Consider the following 17,774-nt stretch of genomic DNA (forward strand, 5'->3'; position numbering starts at 1 on the left):
TTGTTTACTTTTTAGAACCAGCGACACGTTGGGATAGCAGTAAAGAGCCGCCAGTTCCACCCTTGAGCTGTATCTTCTCTCTCAGGGGTATATGCCTCCCTCGCAGGTTCGAGCATTATATTATCTCACGGAATCCAGGTTTTTAAAAGCGCTAATGGCTGCCGCTAACAGACTCGCTTTCTGGTAGGGACATGTCGATTTGACGTTTGGCTTGGGTCGTTTTTTAATGAACGGACCCAAGCTAAACGTCAAATCGTTTAATCCATACCAGAAAGTGAGCCTATTTGCGACAGCCATTAGCGCTCGTAAAAAGCTGAATAGCATTTAAATTGTCTATAATATCTATCCAGCTTATTTCCAAAAGCACTGATGGCTGCCGCAAGCAAGCTCGCTTTCTGGTAGGGATCCAACGATCTGACGTTTGGCTTGGGTCGTTCCATATCGAGCGGAATCAAGCCAATCGTCACATCGTTTTATCCTTACCAAAAAGCGAGCCTTGCTTGCGGCAGCCGTTAACGCTTTTAAAAACCGGAAACTATTGTTAAATTCCGCAAAATATGACTGACCGCGTGGAAAAAAATATCAAAAATTCATGTTTACTTTTAGTTTTGCGAACAACTATTGAGTTTGCAAAATTTTTGATAAAAATTTATTGTGTATTTTTCTGCAACCATCGCTCTATTGTTAGTTATTTTTGGTCACAAAAGTATCAATATGTTGTGTTTCAGTCAGCGATAATATACTCTAGACTCTACTTTCGAACTCTTGTCCTATTGTTGGGACAAAAGTTCATTTTTAAAAGTCGATCGATAAAGGATTTTTTCGTAAAGGAATTCTCGTGACTTCCATTTGCATTACGTACTGCTACTTGATATAGGGTAACTGGGGGTTATACGCGCCCCCTAAGGAAGGAAGCGTTTTTAGCTATGAAGAACATTATTATAAGCCTTTTTTTATTCATTATCTCATAGATAAACATGTTTTCTATCAAATAGTAGAAACAGCCATCCATTTTCTTTTTTCTTGAGTTTATAAATCAATTTTTATAAAATGCTTGCTTATCTGCATTTTTATTTTTTGCGGGGTAAAACGCGCCACCTGATCTCGGCGTTAGTCATTCGCGCGCACGCATGCGCAGTCATACTTGCAAATACGTTGCATACATGAGGGCTTTTGATCAGATGTTATTGTTCTATTATAGTATACATGCTGATTCGAAAAATGTGCATTTGTAAGGTTCAAATTGGCACGTAACTACAGCTTGGGGCCCATTCACAAATTTCATAACGCTGAAGTGGGTGGGTGGGTGTCCTCGTGCTGTTACGGCTCATACAAAATTTGTAAAATATTCATACAAAAAGCGTTACGAGGGGGTGGGTGGGTGTCGAAAATGGCCATTTTAAGCGTTATGAAATTTGTGAACAAACCCTTGGCATTACGTTTGCTGGAATTTGAATTCAAACGGCTGTTTTGGTGTTATGAAATAGGAGTGGCTGTTTTGCCCCACGAGTTGATTAAAGTTTAAGTCCTTCAATACGCTTTTTAAGGATAAATTCAACACATTTTTCGCATGAAATATGAACTATGGGAGTGCACAAGTCGATTCTCGGTGAAAGTTTCAAAAGTTTTGTTGTTTATCGGCCTGAAAAATGGCCTAAAAAATAATACAAAATTACAACGAAAACATCCAAAAACGTTTTTTCGAGTTTTTCACGATTTTTGCCAGGAAAACACTTACAAATATGTTTAGAGAAGCATTTTAATGCATTTTTCATTATTTCGGGTAAAACACAGCGTCCCAAAGCACGTCGTTTGTTCAAAACAAGGGTGGCGCGTTTTACCCCAACGGCGCATTTTACACGCAGTTCCCCTGCTCTTATTTGATAACTGTGGAAGTGCACATTAAACTTCAAAGCAATCTTTGTCCTAATGTAGACGCAAAACCAAGTCCTAGAAGGTTGAAATCAAATTCTTTCCAGATTCTTCCATAACTTCTGTTATGAAAATAATAAAGAGTTTTTACGGAAATTACTTGAAGAATACCTAAAAATTCTTCCAAGCATTTATTACAGAAATATCTCCAGAGTAGTCGAGTGTATTAAACAACTTTTTTGAGAAAAAATAAAAAAAAAAATACATGCACGATTCCTCCAGTATAAATTTTAATTTGAAGACCTCTTTGATGCTTTTTTTTTTCCTTAACTTTATTTATTCAGCCTCTTGTCCCGTTGGGCACCACTGGGCTAACTTGCTTCGTGGTCATTCACAAGTTATTGTTTTGAGCCTTAGATCTAATTATAGATATATTCCATAGTTGTGTTGCCATTGCGCATCGTGTTCGACCTCTGAAGTGAGAGATGCGAAGAGCGTCTAACTGCTGCTGTTGTTGTAGGTATGCCGAATTGCCTAGTTGCAGGCTGGGGTTCCATTTGATCATCCAAATCCGTAGTCCATTGTTCATGCCTTGTTTCAATTTGCCGTTGTATTGAATATGTGTTGTAGGATGGGTCCCTACGATGAAATACCATTCGCCTCAGTTGCTTTCCGAGCTTAGCACAGTTTGGATGCGGGCCCGTGCATCGTCCACGGTGATATGCCTCGTAACGCAACTGGACCAGTTTTTTTTTGTGAAGGGGCTGGGAATTTCACCCATGACCATCCACTTATTAAAGTGGAAGTGTAGCTCTCTACGCAACTTGGCCCCCTCATCTTTGATGCTTTGATGACATTTTTAACACTAGAGAATGTTTTTATAAAATTTTTGATGATTTAATGATTTTTCAATAGTAGGTATTCCTGAAGTTGTATCAGTTGACGCAGTTTCCATAAAAGATTCATGGAGAATACTTCTTTTTGAATTACAAATTACAATCAGCATTAGTTAATTCAGCATTAGTTTCTACAAATTTCATGGCAAAGAAGCTAATGAAAAAAAGGTTATACGTTTTCAATTCATGCGCTGAGATTTAATGTAAAATACTCAGGGCTATCAAAGACGAACAAATTTAAAAAGTCAAAATCGTAAATAACTCCCTTCCAATTTTTTTATATTTCAAGGAGATCTATCTATCCTGAAAATATCTGCACTTCGGAACCAAACAGCCGATGAAAAATATATTGCTTAACAAAAAAGCATGAGAAGGGGATAACATCCATAATAATAATCATTTTATAAAAGATGAAAATGACTTCTTACTAGCTACTATGTACAAACAAAATCGATAAAAGTTCCTTGTTTATCCATCACCTACTTACATCTAAAGCTTTCTTTTGTCACGCATGAGAGCTTTGAAGCTTTATCTACGATGGCTACTGTATTGTGCCATAAAACAGTTTGCTGATAAACTTGAAAGGGGAAGTAAATGAGAAGTTTTATACTGTAGCAGCGGCAACAAAGAAACGGTTTGTAATGCTTTAGTTTCGGGTTTTGCCATAACATCTGAGGTGACCCGTTTCTTTCAAATAACCCAAGTCAAACACACCTGAAATAGGTATCGAATATGTTAGCAAAACTGTTGACTTTATTGTGTATCACATGCTACAAAACGAGTAGATTATTAGCGAAAAAACTTGCTGACGAAAAGCGTTATCAAATTGATGGTTGTTGCGCATATATGCACGAATTGAGTTGTATGATGTATGTCTAAAGCCACTACAGTTGGACTGCCACTAGATGGACGAACTATTACTAATTACTTTTTCAATGCATGGATTTGCTGAACTCTTTTGGGTATCTACCTATGCTAAAAGTCTTCACAAATATCGACGGCTTCATGTTTAATTATTTTAGTTTTTTACCCACTACAATGCCGAGCCTTTTATCTTTTGCATGTTATTGATGTTATTTTGTGGAATTTTCTTGTGTTAGTTTATTTAAATTATTGGTTTAAAAACAATTTCAGCTTTTTTATTTTGTTTTTCATTTACAAAATTCTCGATTGTGGTGAAAACATGATTTGTTCTGAAATTCCGATAAAAACCATTGTATATTGTATGTTTCAATGGCAGTAGGAATGATACATAACTTAAAAAATAAGCTGCTATATTTCCTTTTGTTTATGAGACTAGATTCGATGGATTGTATTTGTATAATAATCAAGTAATGACAATTTTTCTATTGAATACCCTAAACATTTCAAATATGTTTCAGATAATAACATCAGTGAGCTTCATCTCTTCGAGTTAAGTTCTTATACCACTTGTTGAAGGTGTTCAGAATTTCGAACCAACATAGATCTAAATCTTCGATGTCCTTGTCCAAGTATCGCTACAATTGAATACTTTTCAGAAATGCTCTCTCAGTCTCAATTTTAGATGAAGTTGTCTACCAGAAATATATGGTAATAAATTAATAGTTGAACTCAATACAATGAAAAACACGGATTACCAGCGAATTGTATGTTATTTATCTTTTGTTATGTTATTCCTCATTTATGAATAGTTATCATACAGCTTCTATGTTACTTTCATACTTAGCACTTCTTTCTTACAGTTATCGTTTCATTATATTCGTTGACATATGTTCTTCTATCATTTCCAAATCTGTATGACCTTCTTCGTATCAATAATGGTGGCACCTTTTTCGGATTATACCATCCTTCTCACGGTCGATTCGTTCGTCCATACCACTATCCAAAGCACCGTCTTAGTCTCTTATCACTTTGACTTTGGTCATTTTCGCTATGCGATGTCACCTAATCAAGCTAATGCAACTCTACGGTGGCGCGTTACGTCGAGTAGAATGTAGCTATCACACACAATTGGCTTTGTCGAAAAAATACACGCAAACATCATACGCGAAAAATCCAAACCGTGGGTCGCGCTTTGGCCATACGTAAGAGCACTTCCATCTATCCTAGTGTGTTTTGCTGTTTTTTTTGTATGATAATTGAATCAGCTGGGCGAAGCAACGATGACGTGTGTACGTGTTCATGTAAGAATAGATTTGCGTTTTTCTGATTCGGAAGATACTCGCAGTACCGGACGTTAGTATTTCAGCGCTGAGGGGGGAATGTCTCATCGAACAATATAAACAACATTTACTTCTTCAAATGGTACCTGAATCAGCGATTGTTTTTCAATGGACACGAATCAAATATCTCGTTTTTTCTCATCTTTTTGAAATTAGAGGTATGTTATCTTGAAAAGTATTCTTTAAAATCCATTGGTGTCCAAAGTTTTCAGAATTGCAAACCGCCTGAGTAAACTTAAAATAAAAATAAAAACAGACCTGCTCTCAGGAGTCTATGAAGGAATAACTCGAAAATTCAGGCCAGTAGTACTGCCATCCAAGATCCTGGGAGTGACCAAACCAAACCAATCCGTCAGGATGGCAACGTATGCTAATAAGAACAAAAGTGTCCTAATAATAATGCTAGCTGTCGCATATCTTACGAGCAGGGATTATATTTTGAGAAAATTGAGAGAATTTCTCACTTATCGCTCTCTGTAATAATTCCGTAGCACATCATGAAAGTCTGTTTAACATCTTCTGCTACAGTTCCGTTAAGATCGGAAGGATTGCATGATAAAACCCATTTTCATAAGCTCCAAATCTGGGGGACAGTATTATTATCGGATGCTTTGGGATTGTTCATTACGCCTATAAAATAAAACACCTGCCCCCTAATGGTAAATATGCGAGAGAAACGAGATTTATCATCGCTCTCTCTTTGAGGCTCTCGTTCACTGTTGGTTACAAGTTGTTACAACTAGGGTTACCAGACACAAATCTTTTCCACAAGTCAAGTCCATGTCCATGTTTTTCCTTGAAAATTTGTGTACTACTCTTTTTTTCTAAACGGAGTTCAAAGTTAAAATCAAATTTACCTGAAATAACTATAGTACTTCTCCAGACATTTGTCGATGTTATCTTATGGAATTCACCAAAGATCTTGAAAGGAATCGGCCAGATATTTTCACAGTTCTAGCAGAGATGCTAATTTGTTTTTCTTTTCAAAGACCAGGATGGTTTTGCAAATTATGTCTAGAAAAGTCTGGTTCTTGTGTGTCGTATTTGGAGAACTTTACAAATTCATTACACATTTTCATCTAGATCTTCCATTTTTTTTTTGTAAAATGAAGCCTCTAAAATCTGTAATATTTTGAATAAATCTGGAAGGTTGACAACGCTTCTAGCAAGGAACCTGTTTAAGAAAGTTTAGGACAAACATGCCATAGGTCTAAGGATGAATTAATAAATATTCTTTTCAAAACTAAAATTTCAATCAATAGTCTGTCGATTATTAGTTCATATAGTGTTCGCTTAACTTCCAAAAGGATCTTTCCGAAAACTCACCAAAACCGTGCAGGTCAGCTTTCGTCGAGGACTTTTCCTGATACTTATCTTAAAATTTGATAGAAATTTCCAGGTACCCTCAAAGGGTTTCCCAAAGATTAAGCAAACCACCAAGTGAGCATGTTTGAGGCAGTCATTACTAGAGATGGGCAAAAAGAATTGGAGCCGATCGAAAGATCCGGTTCACTTAAAAGAACGAGTGATTCGTGGCTCTTTTTTGGAGAGGGTCGGTTCATTTGATCAGTAGGGATCAGACAAAATGTGACCGGGAAAAAGAACGAATCGATTATTTTCCCCTATTTTCCGTCGTTTCCTCTATTGCTCTATTCTATTCCTCTATTCCTTGCTTTGCGCGCCACGGCACACATGAAAACACAGTTTGCTACAGGTCCGTGCTCTCAGTGCTTTCAGCATAGCCAGACAAATTTTCCCCGTCCACATTTAGATATTTTCTTTTGGTTCGGGTAAGGGAGATTATCGTGTGTTTCTGGGGAGGAATTTACGAAGAATGAGAGAGCGAAACATACAAAAGATACGACGCATGCCTCGCAACAGAGAGTGAACCGCTCTTTTTACGTTCATTCGGTTCAATTCTTTCTTCCGTTGCGAGCCGCTGAGCTGATGGACCACTGAGCCGTTCAAAAGATCCGGTTCACTAATATGAGTGATTCGGTTCGGATCCGTTCACTAAAATGAGCCGTTTCGACTGGACCATCACAGAACACTCTTATGCCGACACTTACAGAATCATCCAAAATTTGTTGTATAAAGTGAACCTTCTGCAAGTCTAAACAGTGTATAGTGTAAAAGTGTAAAACATTAATAATAGGGCGATATTCAAAACTGAAAAGGCAATAGATGGCTCTTTTTCAGTGGTATTGAAAACGAAATCCTGAAGCAAAGAAAGCATCGCGGAAGATCAACCAAACACTAAAAGTTATGTATTCACATTACGCTTGATTTCTAATCACTACTACTTTGATCCAGTTTCCTAATTGCAAGTAATTTACGTTTTTCATTATTTTCCAAAAGTTTTGACAGTTCTCGACTACCATTCTTCCATGCACTTGTGTTGAAAGTTTGAGAAATTTGAGAATTCAGCGCAGCGCGATCAACGAATGGAATTCAAACAACAGTATCGCCGCTCGACGGCCAGAGAGAGAAACTGAGGTTGTTATCTGTACTTTTTGCCTCTGGAGCCAACTGTTAGCGTTGAAGAACAAAGTAAACAGTCGTTACCCTATTCATAAGTAAGGATTTATGCCGACACTCACAGTGACGAACCATTCATAGTTTGTCGACAAGTCATATTTACGTCCCGCTGTTGTAAAGATTAAATGTGAAGTCATACATAGTTGACAGATTTGAAATAAAATCATGAAACGAGCTCACAAACTGATTCTTTATCCATGACTGAGCAGCCACAAACCACTTTCAGCTTCACTCTACGCATACTAACTGAGAAATAAATCACTCTGGAGACTCGAGAAAAATAACACTTTTGCTATTCATGCAAAAAATCGTTCTGATGACACAAAACGAAAACACGATTGCTTTGGGCTTCCAGAAAGCACTCCGGATTACCCAGTTAAATGTGGAAACCGAAAAATGAATATTCACTCCGCTTACTTGGCTACTGAAGTGCACTCACAGATTCAACGGCACTCTGAAGTCGTCACTGCTCCTAGTGGTACACAAACCTTAGGTTGGGGAAAAAAATGCTGTACTACAACTTAACAAATTTCAAAAGAAATCCAAGACATCTTTCTAAAGAAAGTTATTTTAGATGAAGTTTAAATTGATTCAATTTCACTCCATTTGACTTTTGAATGCATTGCTTCAATACTGCTGCAATCATTTTCAATATGACGTCGTTTGCAATTTTCTCACCTTTCAAAATCAAAACACAAACATAGAAGAAGTTTTACAATTCAAGAATAGTTCCATGAGATCTTTTGTATCCAATGTCAAGAAGCATACCATTTGAAAAAGTCACTTATGTTGTTTAACACTCCAGTGATTATTATCAGCTGACATACTTCTGTTCGGTACTGTTGCAGAATGTAATTATGAGTGCCTATCAGCTTTTAGATTGGAAATGCTAAGGGCAAAGCTAAGTGGCTAGGAAGCGTTGCGAAAAATGTTTAAGCTCATGGTTCTACACTGTTACGATTTATGTTCTGTCTCTTCCCACCGCAAAAACCTACATCCATCGGGAAAAGCTGACCACCATTCCGCACATCGCAATCACTGAGTTCAGCACAAAAAGTCCAGCAGCGTTCTTTCCAGTTTGTTCAGCAGGTTTTCTGGTAGTGCTGGTCGTAACAGACGACTGTGTTTCAGTCACATATGAAGTAGTGGTCGTTTGGGGTTTTGTTTTGTTTGGAGTGTTCATCAAAGTTTCCGATATGCAACACATTTTCTGTTCGATATTGTATCCTGCGGGACAGTGTGTGGCTGGTCGTGCCACTGGCGTTTTCTTTCCCTTGCTATTGAGATGTTCAAGCATCGTTTTCAAATAGCTGCAAGAAAATTCGTTACCTTCCAGGTAGATCTCCTTAAGTGAATCCATCTCCGTGAAATAATTGTAGTCCAGCTGGCCAAAACCGTTATTATTCAATCGCAGTACTTCCAGACGTTTGAACGACTGAAAGTAATCCACATGAAGTTCTACCGGCAGCAAGCTGTTCAACGATAGATCCAGCAGGGTTAAATTTGGCAGAAAGACTTGCTTATCTTCAAGAATATACAGCGCGCCGACATCAGCCAATGAAAGATACTCCAGTCCATTCAATCCGTTGAACTTCGAAAAGTCCAATTCACTCTTCTCGGCTAGCATCTGATTTCTACTTAAATCCAAAATTCTGAGGTTTTTACAATTGCGTGTGATGTTCGAGATGTCTGATATTCGGTTGGACTGCAAATGCAACTCGTTTAGTGGACACTGCTGAGGATTTTGTTCTACGATTATCTTATTTATGTAATTATCCGTAGCGATCAAATCCTGCATCGATTTGGTAATAACGACAGATGTCAAGTTGCAACCTGTGACATTCAGCGCTATGAGATCCGGAAATTTGTCCAAAAAAGTCTTTGGTAGATGTTCCATTTGAGAGCTTTCGAATACCACATGTTGTTTCTCCTCCGAGGTTTTGAAATCTATGTCGGTAGTATTCGATAAATATTGAACGTCACGAAACACGCAGAATCTTCGTCCCTGGGCATCATATTTTTCAACGGTTTCGCACTCGTAAGTTATCCCATCGACGTTGTGTAGTGCGATTATCACAATGCAGAGCACTAACAGGGCAGTTTTTCTAAAACAAAATAGTTATGGATAGTTAGTTTTGAACTCGAATATCACTGAAAATTTTTACTATGAAATGTCAGCAATGCTTGCTCATAAGCTGTAGATTCTGATTCTGTTTACCCATATCAGCTAAATTTAAAAAAAAAAAAACATCGCCTATTTTTTTAAACAGGGTTAAATCATTTAGAGAACAAAATACAGTATATGTTCACGAGCGATGGATACCAGTAGTTGTTTTATAACATAAATCTTGCAACATTTGCATTTTCGTACGAAATTTTGAAGAAACATTTTAAAAAAATCTGATCAACGTTACCTCAGATTACGGTATCTATCGTTTGCAAGAACATGTGAAAAGTGTAAAAAATAGCAATCGCTGCACTGTACATAGCACATTCTTCTTTGATGCTTGAACTATCGATTCGCACCTCCTCAACACAAGTAGATATAGTTCAAATTATCCATTGATATGCAATGATAAATGACAAAAGACACATTTGATATGCTATCCAACTGTAAGTAAGCTGATTATTTGCCTTATTGAAACAACATTAAGTTAGGGTAAAACATCTTACAATCATAGTTCAATATTTTATCACAATTTTAGAAGTAAAATGATCCCACGAAAAGAGTAACAAGCATCTTTGCTACTTTTATTTAAGCTTTGTGTACTGACAACAATCTCAAAATAAGTATATATGATTATTTGGTTTACTATGAGTTCAGCCTTTATTTTTTTAATGAAATAAATCTGTTATTGTGACGACCATCTTTGGATTTCACAATATTTTACCTTATTAGCGTAGTTTGGCCCAGAATAATATGTTTTTCATGACATATTTTTTCAATATTTCGGATTGAAAAACTAATGTAAATATCAATGATTTTGACAGAAACAAAAAAAATTACGCCTTCCTGTTTATCAAAATTAAAAAAATATCCATACTTCATTTTTTTTCGAAAATGACCTGAAATTAATGGAAGACAGTGACAACTGACGCCATTTTATAATCCAAAATAATGATCTTCTGTTTCTAAAAATCAGTTATTAGTTATTTAAACCTGTACAACATGATTTTTTCGGAATTATCTCGAATCTGAACAGTGATTTCTTGTATACGAAAATTATTGGAATACGATGCTATATTAGTTTGTGTGTGACGTCATTTTGGAATAGTGATTCTGGTTGGTGAAGCTATTGAAACCCTAAGCAGCATACCAGCATCTTCTATCTTCTATCTTCTATCTTCTATCTTCTATCTTCTATCTTCTATCTTCTATCTTCTATCTTCTATCTTCTATCTTCTATCTTCTATCTTCTATCTTCTATCTTCTATCTTCTATCTTCTATCTTCTATCTTCTATCTTCTATCTTCTATCTTCTATCTTCTATCTTCTATCTTCTATCTTCTATCTTCTATCTTCTATCTTCTATCTTCTATCTTCTATCTTCTATCTTCTATCTTCTATCTTCTATCTTCTATCTTCTATCTTCTATCTTCTATCTTCTATCTTCTATCTTCTATCTTCTCTTCTATCTTCTATCTTCTATCTTCTATCTTTTTTTTTTTTTTTTTTTAAATCTTTATTTGAGTGTATTTTAACGCACGAGGGCTAGTTCTACACTTCTATCTTCTATCTTCTATCTTCTATCTTCTATCTTCTATCTTCTATCTTCTATCTTCTATCTTCTATCTTCTATCTTCTATCTTCTATCTTCTATCTTCTATCTTCTATCTTCTATCTTCTATCTTCTATCTTCTATCTTCTATCTTCTATCTTCTATCTTCTATCTTCTATCTTCTATCTTCTATCTTCTATCTTCTATCTTCTATCTTCTATCTTCTATCTTCTATCTTCTATCTTCTATCTTCTATCTTCTATCTTCTATCTTCTATCTTCTATCTTCTATCTTCTATCATTCTATCTTCTATCTTCTATCTTCTATCTTCTATCTTCTATCTTCTATCTTCTATCTTCTATCTTCTATCTTCTATCTTCTATCTTCTATCTTCTATCTTCTATCTTCTATCTTCTATCTTCTATCTTCTATCTTCTATCTTCTATCTTCTATCTTCTATCTTCTATCTTCTATCTTCTATCTTCTATCTTCTATCTTCTATCTTCTATCTTCTATCTTCTATCTTCTATCTTCTATCTTCTATCTTTTATCTTCTATCTTCTATTTTCTATCTTCTTTTTTCCCTAAAAAAATAGTTTGCACCATACACTGAAATGAATGTTATTGTAGAAACTACTGAATCCATGGTAAAATTAACCCCTCTACTGGCAGCTTCATTTTTTACCGCTAAAAAAAAATTCAAATCGCGATAATTTTTTTGTATTTCGATATTTTTGCACCATTTTTTTCACAAGCTCTCAAAAACTCTTCTAGTTTTAGAATATGTGTCGATATTGAACATTGGTCATCTCAATCCGCAGATATTCCAAAATTCCTTGGGGGACCGACGCGTAGCCATAACCCACGTAAATATCTCAGGCTACAGAATTTTTATTGTATTCGGATATTCACTCCTCGGAACGATACATTAATGCGAGTATGTCGTGAAAAAATGAAGCAATTTGGTGCAGCCTTCTTTGTCATTACTCAATTTATGTTTCTGGTACCATGCTGGACAAATAAAGATCATGAAAACTCTAAAAAAAAACCCATATCGTAATGTTCAGATTTCTCCACGAATGATAGAGCGATTTGTATGATTTTTTCAGAGTAGCTCCTACTACCTGGCATTGTAAAGAACACATTTTATTTCCTTGATAAATTTACCAAAAACAAAATGGGCACCAAAGGCATTTTATATGGAAAATGCCGGTCCCCCAAGGAACATCGGAATATCTTGAAAACTAGATCACCAATGATTATTATCGACACAGATTCTCAAACTAGAAGAGTTTTTTGAGGTCTTTTGAAAAAATGTGCAAAAATATCGAGAAACAAAAAAGTTATCGCGATTCGAATATTTTTTTAGTGGTAAAAAATGAAGCTGCCGGTAGAGGGGTTAAGAACTGCACCAACGATTTTCAACCGACTACATTAGTCTGTTAACTTTACCAAAACATAGTCAACATCACTACACAAGAAAATATATTCGTTTTATTTTACTAGAGCTGCAGAATTTACGCCTAGAAACATTCTTGATTTGACAAGTTTGGGATTATACTGTTGACCACTCTGTGTTGTACGGTGGGTGTCACGGATTGAAATACAATGCTTTGTAGTGGATGCTACTATGGACATGGTCACATTTACTGCACTGGTCAGTGACTTTTTCCAGATTATAGTAAACTTAATAGATTACTGTAGTCGGTTGAAAATCATTGGTGCAGTTCTTAATTTTAGCATGGATTCGGTAGATTATACAACAAAATTTGTTTGCGTGTATTGACCATTGCACGAATTTTTAGATTCTAATGAAATTGTTCATTTGTTAGATACAATTTGCACACTCACTAATATCAGTAGGCGTATGCTTTGAAAACTATTTATGATGTTTCAAAATAATTCAACAGTCAAATAGATTGTACCGTAATCCGGGGTAACATTGATCATTTTTTTGAATATTTCTCAAATATTTCGTTTGAAAATGCAGATGTTGCAAATTTTATGTTTTGAAAACAAGTACTGCCACCCATAGCTCGAGACTACATACTGTATTTTATTTTTTGAAAGATTTAAGCATGTTTAAAAAAAGTTATGTTTATTTGAAAGCAACTAGCTTTGGTGTAAAATATTATCCACCGTATTGCCAGCTTCACTCCACTAACAGACTTCTTCTCCCGACAAATGGTACTTGAAATCGCGAACGGCCAGCAGCCGTAAAGCTCATCGGGAAGATTTACATTTGAGGAGATGTTGTTTGCTGGATCCAAAATGATAGAATACTCAAAATCGTCTTCGTCATCAGATCCGTTTTACGATGCCAGATTCAGGATGTAATCGATTAGCGATTCGGCATTCCCACTAGCGTTCCATTCATATTCAATCAGAGACATGTATTGAATGCCAAGTAGATTGAAATAAAAAGTATTTACGTACTGTCAACCTTAAAATGCTCTGTCCCGGATAATCCGGGAGTCTGGTCACTTTATACTAGTGGAACAACTCTCAGCAACTTGATCTTCGTCGTTGTCTATCAAGAACTCCACGTTGAGGAACGAACTGAACTCGTCATCTAGAGGTATTGGTGCATTGGAGCATTCTTCCGGCGGAGTTTCTGGTCCGAGTGAATTTAGTTCACTGGTGAATAAGTCAGTTATGTTATGCAAATGGTTCGCTCAAAATCAAAACAAACACCGAAAAAGTTAGTATCTAAGCATGTCGTCAAACTATTATTTACAAGGGTACCAATGACAGCTCCGAAGTAAATGAGCGCCTACGAGAGCCCTTAGTAGTTGGATTTGGGGGAATATCGACGAAAATGGGGCTCTGGAATGCAGTCGGTGTGTAGGTCTCGCAATTCAAATGATCAAAGCAACATACACAACAACATTTACAAAAATAATACAAATGGTATTCAAAAATATTGCCATAAACGGATCCATTTTGTTGCCAAAATCAATGGGTGCCAAAAACGGAGCATGCCAAAATCGGAATCCTACTGTAAAACAATACAAACAAACTGTTAACGACAAACTAAAAGTTTTAGGACAAGAGCAGGGATGAGGTGCGGCTCAAATATCTTTCGGTGCAACACGTGCTGCTGCGAGAAAGCATCTTAAATTCTAAAGAGACGTGCAAGAGTAATTTTTTTACTCTGCCACCAGCAGTGCTGACTCGCAATGTGCGATGGACTGTGTGGTATCGAGTTGTCGCATGTTCACTCTTTGCGTTTGTCAGAAATTCCAATTGAATTCATTTCGCTAATATGTAACCAGGCCCGTCCATTTTCATTTCATTGAAAACATTTTCAGTCCCCAACTGACTGACTCAAGCTTCCCTTTCAATTGAAACTCTACTGTTTCGTTTTAATCTGACAAACCTTTCCTTTCATCGCAGTAAACGTAGTCTTTCATTTCTTCCGTGACGCTTGTGCATCGCACGTCATGAATCAGAGGCTCACCGCAGCGAACTGGTCTTTCAATCAGTAGTCTCTAACTTTAGGAGCTGATTAAGTCAAATGAACGACGTAATGGCCCGCATGGTTTCTCTATCTTAATTTATTCTAACAAGTTACAATGTATGTAATGTATACTATTGCAAAAAATAGATAAAACTCAATTTGAAACATTTTGATATATATCAATGAAATCAAATAAAACGAAGTTCTTACTCTTTCATTTCATCTTTCTTGTTCGCTGCCTTCAATCAGGTAACGAATCGAATGAGTGTGGAAAGAAGAACGAAGCGACGCAGTTGTTCGTCACCATCGAGACGACACAACCAAGCCTTCGTGTTTCACAAAATGCTTTCGAAAATGCACAGCCCTGTATGTAACTGTCAAAACTCTTAAACACGATGATCATAATTTATTACCACCTTATGTTTCTGATTTTACAAAATATGTTAAAGTCCACAACTGTAAGTATTTTGCAGAGCACTGATTAAGCTTGTCCGCCTTCAAAGCATACCTTGCTGAAATTTTCCTAAAGTGAGTTTTTGTGCTGACACGAAAAAAGATCGAAAGAGTAGAGAGAATTGTGCTTCGCTTTGTCTCGCACAAAAACAAAGTGTCTCCTGCACATTGCTTTGAGGTTACTCACAAATAATGGGAGACGCACAATTAATTACGGAGTAGCACGCATGTTTTTTGCACAGCTCTGAGATTTCAGACATTCCCTGAATAAGAGCGATCATTTCTTTATCCCTGAGGTCCCAATCCAGGACCGAAACGTCGGAGCGAGGATTTAAATCGCTTGATTTTTTTAAATGAGACTGTCGAGCCAAACCACCTGACACGTTTTAACGAAGAAATGGCTACATGACTGATGCTAATATTACGTGACGTGTGTTGCTCCACTGAACAAATTAAATCTCCAAAAATTTTCTTGTCATAGTTCGCAGTTCGAAAAATATTCATTCAAATGTTCAGGAAGGTATCCATCTTATTAAGAAAACTCCATAAATGAGATTTAAATAACGCTAGGCGGGACAATTTAAAATAAAGGCTTAAAAAATTCTTAGAATTCACTCAATTTTTAATTGATATTTTAATGAATTTTGTTCAATGATACAATCCGGCATATACTCACTCCATGCTTTACGTACGCAATTAATTTTTCAGCTACCCTTCGAGGCAAAAAACATTTTTAATTTCGTATACCAGCTCCAGCGTACTGTTAACGTAAACGGATCATCGTAAGATTACTCATGTTTTTCTCGACATCTCTCAACACTCGTAGCGAACACACATGCTTTGCTGATCGTTGATACCATTAAATGCTATCATACTTATCTCGGGCATACATGTGAATCATTTGTTCATTTTTATTTTTCCTTTGAAAATTGAACACTTTGCTAGACTTTCTTAATGTTACCCCACCTGTAGTACATAATTGTATTCAAAGGTGCACTTCCTGTACCAACACAGAGAAGGTGAAAAATGTCTATTTAAGCAGAAAATCGACCCCCAGTGGCAGGTCAGTGAGTGGTGCTATCGATCATGAATTAAGGAATTCAAATCAACGACCCACGAAGATAACGCCGAAACGTACAAGAACCTGTAGGTCAAATTAATTGTAAGAGATTTGGTAATGGTAATAGATATGGTAATCACGTTTAAACATTTCAATAGAACTAGATATCGCACTTGCTAGAATCACACCCACAAATTTGCAAGTTTCCATTAGATATACAGTTGCAAATTGTGTTATAGAGTTCACACTGTAACTGTGACAACACATCTCTTTGACCCCTTCTGCGAGATCATTGAGTTATCTTGTCTTACTGATAAAGCCAAGACGGTCAATCACCACGATACCACCATTGCCTATGCCAAGATACAAAGTAATATTTTCCACTCACACCCTCCACTGTCTTATTCTATTCAGAATAAACAATTATGGACGGCGATGCCACTCCTCTTCGCAACATTGTTGGAAATTGAAATAGTGTGTGCTTTATGGCGTTTGGTAATTCGGAAGCACTTGCTGACATTTGCAATAAAACCATCCTGTACTTACATCGATTTCACACGAAAAACCATTTTCAAAATATGCTATGCTGTGCTTTACAGTGCTCTGCTACAGGAAAGAACTACCGGCTGCTCAATTGAACGCTTTGCAGCTGACTGTCTGAGTCTGAGCTGGAGTGAGTGCGAATATTCATCGCGTCGGCGTCGCGTTTGTGCTACGGAGTACCGTAGAGAGGCGGTAATGTGGTCCACACTTCATTTGAAAAGCACGCGTTTTAGGAAAAAATGACTATATTAATTTATTACCGACGATTCTTCCCCATCACGAAGGTTTATAAATTAAAATCTTCATATTAAATAAACATTAATTCTATGTAAATTAACATTAATTCTATGTACATAAAAATAAAAAAACATATATGCATTTAAAACTACACAATGAGTTGAAACTTATAAACATTAAAGCACATTAAAGCTTGCGTTAAAAACAAGTTTGTATTAACTATGATCTTAATGTTCTAAAATATGTCTTTTTGATCGCTCGAAGTATTTCGAGAATATTTAAAAATGTAATCATCGAGATTATCGAGGGCTTTATGATAGGTATACAAAATAAGTAATACAGGTTCAAAAAAATATGATCCTTGATGTTATGAGATCACCGAATATCTTAGATTATCGCAGAATTCGTTTGAATATAGGCATTTAGATCCAAAAGTATAATCTGCAATCTCTCGGAGGTTTATCAATAAGGTTCATTTCCAATCAAATTCGAATAAATACAATCTGACAAAGGCTGTTTAGTATTATAGAAGAATTGAATATAGGACTTTTGATCAACAACCATAAATATTTTTTTATGCATGAGTATAATGCAGACTCATGGAATGATATTACATCAAGGTTTACACGCTTTCAGGTTATCATTGAATTCCTTTGACACTAGGCCTACATATCCACAAGCACAAGTATTGATCTCTTGATAGTTAATGAATAAGGTTACACCCAAACAGTGGCGTGACACGTGGGTAGGACAGTCAAAGGAATGCCCTACACATGATTTTACATGCTTTGA

At 36.3% G+C, this 17,774-nt stretch overlaps 1 protein-coding gene across 3 annotated transcripts in view; it reads right to left on the reverse strand.

Annotated features, from left to right (window-relative positions):
* LOC5573063 (leucine-rich repeat-containing protein let-4) overlaps positions 1 to 17,774 on the reverse strand; it is a 306,482-nt gene that overhangs the window by 248,147 nt on the left and 40,561 nt on the right. The window contains exons 1-2 of one of the 3 annotated variants that reach the window (XM_001662998.2): positions 16,749 to 16,905; positions 3,500 to 9,615 (exon numbers count right to left, since the gene is read on the reverse strand). The exons of 1 other annotated variant lie outside the window; for it this stretch is intronic. In XM_001662998.2, coding sequence (XP_001663048.2) covers positions 8,502 to 9,615; positions 16,749 to 16,771 — 1,137 coding nt within the window. In that variant the 5' untranslated portion in view covers positions 16,772 to 16,905 and the 3' untranslated portion in view covers positions 3,500 to 8,501. Of the gene's footprint in view, positions 1 to 3,499; positions 9,616 to 16,748; positions 16,906 to 17,774 lie in introns of those variants that run through there. One more of the 3 variants, XM_021853047.1, reaches the window with a different exon arrangement.

Source organism: Aedes aegypti, chromosome 3 (genome assembly GCF_002204515.2).
Source record: "Aedes aegypti strain LVP_AGWG chromosome 3, AaegL5.0 Primary Assembly, whole genome shotgun sequence".
NCBI classification, from domain to species: domain Eukaryota; kingdom Metazoa; phylum Arthropoda; class Insecta; order Diptera; family Culicidae; genus Aedes; species Aedes aegypti.